This window comes from Phalaenopsis equestris, unplaced genomic scaffold (genome assembly GCF_001263595.1).
Source record: "Phalaenopsis equestris unplaced genomic scaffold, ASM126359v1 Scaffold198002, whole genome shotgun sequence".
NCBI lineage: Eukaryota > Viridiplantae > Streptophyta > Magnoliopsida > Asparagales > Orchidaceae > Phalaenopsis > Phalaenopsis equestris.
The window spans coordinates 201838-208992 of NW_018217944.1; the positions used below are offsets into that span (position 1 = coordinate 201838).

The following is a 7155-nucleotide window of genomic DNA, read 5'->3' on the forward strand; positions in this document are numbered from 1 at the left end:
TATATATATATAAATAGATACACACACACACACAAATCCTTTGGGCAAACAATATTATGGTGGTATGGGGAAATATATATAAAATACATATCTTTTTTTCATTTTTTTTTCTTTAATGAAATATTGATTCATTTTCATAGTTTTGATTTGATAACGATGAAATAGATTGTATGTCATACTGACAACAACTTTATTGTCACTAGGGCTGTCAAAATGGCTCGTTGTTCGCGAATAGCTCGTGTTCGACTCTTTCTCTAAGTTAACGAACCGAACACGAATAACACGAACAAATATTTGTTCGTTTGTGTTCGGCTTGTTTTGGCTTGAAATACTATTAATCAATTATATATTTATCTTTGATGAGTATTTTTAAAAAAATTAATTGACTACAATGCTACAAAGATTTATAATCAATTAAAAGTATTAATGAAGAAAATAGAATAAAAATTATTAAATTAGATTTAAATGATGTTTTAAATCTTGTCCCAATCCTTAAAATCTTATGACTACGTGATTAGGGTTGTCAAAACGACTCTTTGTTCGTCAACGGCTCGTGTTAACGCGAGCTAAGCCTAGGCTTGCTCGTGTTCGGCTCGTTTACACCCTTAATTGTCACAATATAATATTATTCGATTCTTATTAGTCCCTATATGTTCTAGGAGAGTTCAGTTAGATTAATTCTGGAATATAGATGTAAGCTAGTTAATTCATGATCCATTTAGCTGATGATTCGAGATTACTCCATCCATCCATCCATCCATCCATCCATTAAGGGATTACTGAAATTTGAAAGAGTGAGAATAGGGGGTCTGAGTTGACCATATATCTCGTCTGCCCAATGCACCTAAAAAATTTTCCTTGAGTGTTGCAAGTGATCCTCCACAGAGCAACTATATGTTTTTGCAACTCGTACTTGGGTGAGTTCAACAAGATGCTTTCTAGACATGCTAGTGAAAATGTTGATGATGAACACTTCTTGTGTATTTTCTGCTGTTCTCATTAGGTTGGGTATAAATCAGCTCAAATATTCTTAGCTGAGTTCGAAAAGATGAAATCATAAGTTTTGCAGATTTTTATTTTTTTATCTTCATCAATTGTAATAAATTTTGAAAGCAAGAATATACTGAGAAAAAGGGAAAGAAAATCTCAAATATTACAAAAATTGAATTGAGGACTTCGTAAGTATTGAGAAAAGAAGATTACTCATATTGATTCAAATTTCTTAAAATTTAAACACTGAAATAGATTACCAATTAAAATTAATCTATTGATAAAGACAGTTAAATATATATATATATAAAAAATCAATAATACATAACAATTAGAGAAAAAAGAAGTCTTGTCATCAATGTATAAAGGAAAGGATTTTCTCTCAACTAATTGTATGGTTCACCAACAAGATTTATTAGGTAAGCAATTATGGAATGGGATGAGCCAAATTTTGTTCTGTCTTTTCAATGTTCTTGCACTGTTTCATTATTTATTAGAGTATTGTCATCAATATCTCTCAAAACAAGTAGAATGTGTGGCCCACATCTGTCACATCCGTTGTTACTCAAGGCCATAGATAAATGGGCGGGAACAGGATATTATTTTGGTAAATAGATGAGTGTTTATTGTACTTGACTTAGCTCGTGATTTAGTTCTACTCGTCACTTATGTTAATTTTGCTCCATAGCCCTCAACAACAATAATATCAACAAGCCTTTGTCCCATTAAGTAGGGTTGGCTGCATAAATCCTTTTTTTCCATTTTGTCCTATTGAGCGTCAGATTTTCATTTAAATCTAATTAAGATCATTTTTTATCTAATATGCCCAAATATTTTTGGGCCTACCTTTATCCTTCTTAACCAAAGTCAAATTTAAAACATCTGCTCTCCTAACAACGTCATCAGATGGTCGACGTTTAAGCTGACCAAATCATCTAAGGCGGACTCTCTCTAATCATGCCCGTCACTATAGCTCCAACCATTTCATGAATATATTCGTTTCGCATTTTGTCTCCAGGCGTAAAGCCACTCATACACCTAAGCATTCTCTTCTCAACAACACAATTTTACGCTTCTCTTTTACATGCCAACATTTTGTACCATAAAGCATTGCAAGTTTCACCACCATCTTATAAAATTTTCTTTTAAGTGGTACTTTTCTATCACACAATAAGCTCCATGCATTCCTCCACTTCAACCATCCAACTTGAATCTACTAATAAAATCCCCTTCTATATCACCATCACTTTGAACAATAGCCTTGATACATCTAAAGCATTCACCTATTTTAATGAGTGATCACCAATTTTTACAACCTCATCACTCGATCTACTATTACTAAAATTACATTCCATGTATTCAGTTTTACTTCAACTCAAACGAAAACCTTCAGATTCTAAAGTTGACCTCCGTAAATCAAGTTTTTTTTAACTCTCTCTAGTCGTAACCATAAGAAGGATATCATTAGGGATAAAGATACATCAAGGTATATTATCCTGTAAATTTCCAACAAGAACATCCATACTAACGTAAAAAGATATAGGCTTAAAGCTGATCCTTGATTTAATCAAGATGTAAATCTTCCTTATTCTCTCTGTGCTTCTCTATCAAAATATAAATCTATAACTTCCATAGTAGCTTTGTCTGACATGAATCCAAATTGATTGAGAATTTTTTCCACGTGTTCAATTATTTTCTCCAATAAATGAAAAAAATGAGACCTCTCCTCTTTTTTGTTCATATCCTTTTTTTTTTAAGGGTTTCCAACCTGCATGTCTGAATTTTCTTAGGACGAAGGCATCTAGCTATTTAACACTTTGATAAAACCAAAAACTTTGTTGTACTAATATCAAAATGTCGTTTCACAGTTTTAAACTTTTATTTGTTTTATCATTAATTCTTTAACTTGCCCTAATGATGCTGATAAAGATTTTTGTTTCTCCTACCAGGAAGGACTAGCCAAATCATAATGACATGAAGGATTAGAGCGTGGAAGCTCTTTATTGAGAGATTTGATGCCTAGATTGCTATATTGTGCTTCTCTAGAGTATTTTCCTCTTCCCTATATTATCTTTCTATAGGGGAACCTTGTTGTTTCACGCCTATCTTTTGAACTGTGATTGTACGATATGTTTCTGACCATTAAAGAAGAATGTCACCCTTTATAAAATTTGGTTATTTGGAGTCGCCTTACTTTTATGGTCAGTCAAAATAAAGTGCTTTTGTTATCTTTGTCTTTAGAAGGTGCCCCAAACATTATTAATATTACAGGACACAACTTCAGTCACTTCTGACGAAAAATAACCCTGACCTGTAAATTTTGTGAATTGTTGAAGTTATTTTGCCTGTGCAGAAAACATATTGTTTAATATGCTGTAGAGGTTTGATTTTTATTTTAAGTTGCATACCTGTCCATATATTTGAAAGGAAAAAATTAGTTTCAGTTCACTTAGAAATTACGATATTCCGGCATGATGAGGTTTAAAAACCATTAAATTTATGGTGGATTTATATACATACCACTTAAAGCTATGCTATATACTTATCTACCGCCATTGTTGCCTTCCTCTGCCTGAAACCCTTGCTCTCTCCTTCCGAAACGACAACGTAATTCTCTGTTAGGTATGACTCATATACCAGGAATTTGGAGTCTCTTGGATTTGGAGAGGTGTGTCTCCTGGAATGAAGAGGTGTCTCTTGGTGTGAAGAGGTGTCTCTTGGATTAGTAGGTTGGGGGGAGCGAGACCGTGTTTGTAAATTTATCTGTGGGTTTTATCTATAAATAAATGTGTAACCCTATGGGTATGTACCTCCTCTGAAATAGTGAATTCGCCGCTCTGCTCCCGATGACGTAGGCATCTTTGTCGAACCTCGTTAAATCTCTATGTTCTTTTTCTGGATTTGCGTTGTTTTCGTCCTAAATTTCTCAACAATTGATATCAGAGCTTTGTTTGGATCTGAGGAAGAATGATGACTGCAGATGAAATGAAAGAATCTTTTATTCCTACTAGAGGAATATTCTCATGCTAGAGGAATATTCCTTTCTCTTATGGAATTTCCCGTGCTGGAGGAAGGATTCCAGAAGTAAATTATTTTGCTGGAGCTCTGAGGACTGCAACGAAAAGGTGAAGAGACAGTTGAGCGGGGCTTGTCAGTTTCACAGAGGAGAAGAGTTCAGTGGCGAACATGAGTAGTACGCAAATTTTGAGGATTGTTCGCAAGGTAGACAAAGCTCACGGGAATGAACATGCGAAACAGTTTAGAAGGGATGAAGGAATCTTTCATTTGAACTTGAGGAATATTCTTTTAAATTATTCCCTTCGAATTCTCGGGAGGAAGGGAAGGAATAAAGGAATTTTTTATTCCTACCAGTGGAATATTCCCCATGGATTTTCCCTTGGCCGGAGGGAAGATAATTAAGAAAACTTATTTCCTAGAAGCGAATTCCTTTGTCGGAGTGAAATAGGACAGTTTGCGAAGGGGGTTGCGGAGGAGTTCGCGAATTGTCACAGTAGTTTGTAAATTGACGCGACTACTTGCGAGGAGTTCCTGCGGTCAAGGGAGTTCGATGAACTTAGGGCAGCATTGCAACAGGACGTTCGACATTCACTGGGTTCGAGGCGCGATATTTCATGAACCTTCGCGGTGTTCAGTGAGGTGAAGTTCGTGAACAGGAGTTCGCGTGTAGTTTGCGCGAATAGGAGCTTTTGAGAACAGAGGAGTTTGCAAGTTTGTCGCAGGAGGAGTTGCGGCAGGTGCAGTTGCGACGGGTGGTGTTCGCCGGCGGAGTTTGCAAGTTTGTCGCAGGAGGTTTTGCGGCAGGTACAGTTGCGACATGTGGTGTTCGACCAACGATGTTCGCAAGTTTGTCACAAGAGAAATTGCGACAGGTGGAGTTCGCGAATTTCGCTGATTGTTCGCAGTTGTCACAGGAGAAACTGAAACAGGTGAAGTTTGGCTGGTGTCCGCAGTATTTCAGCCGAATTTTTGTGCGAACAGGAAATGTGCTTCGTGTGAAAAATTTGATTCATGAATCACAGGAAACTGCAGAAAAATTGTTGCAATTGACAAAAGAAATTTCAGGTTTATTTGAATTTATATGCGGTGTGTTTTGTTTTAATATAATACAGGAAAAATTCACTGCATGATTAATTTCAAATGACAATGTCTGGTGCAAAATTCGAGATAATGAGTTCGATGAAATAAGAAACTTCGGATTGTGGCAAACGAGGGTGAAAGATTTGTTGGCACAACAAAAAATTTTGAAGACATTGCGAGTGAAACTTGATGGTAATATCCATTAATTGTTGGAGAGTACAGTTGTAGGTAGAGTTCACTCTGTCGGATCATATGATAAAAATGCAGCAGGAAAGTTGACCAAGCCAGATATTTTCAACAAGTTCTTGCGTTACTTGAACTTGTTGAATGTTTGCAGTTGCTAGTTGGCATAGTTGCCCAACCCACTTCGGTGTAAGAAACTCCATGATGTATTTCTCCTCAGTGCCTGTATATTTGCAATGTGAAAATTTTCTCCTAAGGGGCTGAATATTCGTCAATGTGGAGAATTGTTAGGTATGACTCATATACCGGGAATTTGGGGTCTCTTAGATTTGGAGAGGTGTGTCTCCTGGAATGAAGAGACGTGTCTCTTGGTGTGAAGAAGTGTTTCTTGGATTAGTGGGTTGGGGGGAGCGAGAGCGTGTTTGTAAATTTATCTGTGGGTTTTATCTATAAATAGATGTGTAACCCTATGAGTATGTAACTATTCTGAAATAGTGAAATTCGCAGCTCTGCTCTCGAGGACGTAGGAATTTTTGCCGAACTTTATTAAATCTCTGTGTTATTCTTCTGGATTTGCGTTATTTTCGCCCTAAATTTCTCAACACCCTCAATTGCAAAGAGAGAGGAGATTGGATCTATGGGGCCCACAATGTATGAACGTTGAGGAGTAGGGCTGTCAATTTGGCTTGTTGTTCACAAACAGCTTGTGTTCGACTCGTTAAGCAGCTCCTTAACGAGCCGAACACGAACAAATTTATAAGCTCGAAATATAAACGAGCCGAACACGAAATAAAATATTTTTAACATTTGTTCGCTCGTGTTCGGCTCGAATTGACTCGAAAAGAAATTAATAAATAAATATACACACACATATAATATATATTCATAAAACTAAATATTATAAATTGTAATTAATTAAAATTTTTTAAAATAAAAAAAATAATTAAATTTTAAAAAAGTAAATCCTATATATTGTAATATTTAATATAATATAATGTATAAGTATAAAGTTAAAAAAACCCTACATCCATGACATCGATTCTCGGGTTCGGCTGCCTCCTCTTCCGACTCAACTCCTTCCTCTCAACTCCTTCCTCTCAATCGTGAAAGACGTTCGGTCGCGAGAAGCGAAAGGCGTTTGGCCGTGAGAGGCGAAAGACGTTCGGCCGCGAGCGAGAGGCGAAAGGCGTTCGGTCGCGAGAGCTTAGGGTTCTCCTCCTCTTCCGAGGTATCTCCTTCTCCTCTCAAAATTGCAAAAGAGTCTTGGCGCGAGAGCTTAGGGTTTGTTCTTCCTCTTCCTCTTCCTCTTCCTCGATATCTTCCTCTCCCGTTTCCTCCATTTTCGAGCCGAACTTGAGCTGAAAAATATTATTCGAGCCGAACACGAACACACCCTTCACGAGTTATTTCGAACACGAGCCAGTATCGAACGAGCCGAACACGGGCTGACCATGAGCTCACTCAGGCTCGGCTCGTGTACATCCCTATTGAGGAGGGAGAAGAGATGAGGAAGTTTCGATGGGATCTCGTTGGAAATGCACAAGACAATTGCTTATGCATCACGACAGGGTCTCATTGAAAGAGAAATGCAAGATTGTTGGGCTTTGCCTTGACGAAATATTGTTCGGAAGTGCCGGAAGCATGGGGATCGATGATAAGGTATCAGACAAGTAGGTTTGATTAAGCTTCTGTATTTTTTATGTTATGTAAAAAAAATAGTGTTATGTGAGTGAATATGAAGTTTTAGGCATTAGCAAGTTATGTAATTTTTTCAGGTGGTAGTTTGTGAATCTCCTTAAATTTATTCTGAGATGAGTAAAATATATAGATAAATATAATATATGCTCAATGCTCATCTTGATAAATAATTGTGATATCCACTTG

General features: G+C 36.7%; 1 protein-coding gene across 1 annotated transcript in view; it reads left to right on the forward strand.

The window, feature by feature from the left end:
- Positions 1-3301, forward strand: part of LOC110035515 (thioredoxin O2, mitochondrial-like) — a 49308-nt gene extending 46007 nt beyond the window's left edge. The window contains exon 7 of the mRNA XM_020739743.1: positions 2940-3301. Coding sequence (XP_020595402.1) covers positions 2940-2949 — 10 coding nt within the window. The 3' untranslated portion in view covers positions 2950-3301. The remainder of the gene's footprint in view (positions 1-2939) is intronic.
- The last annotated feature ends 3854 nt before the right edge of the window (positions 3302-7155 follow it).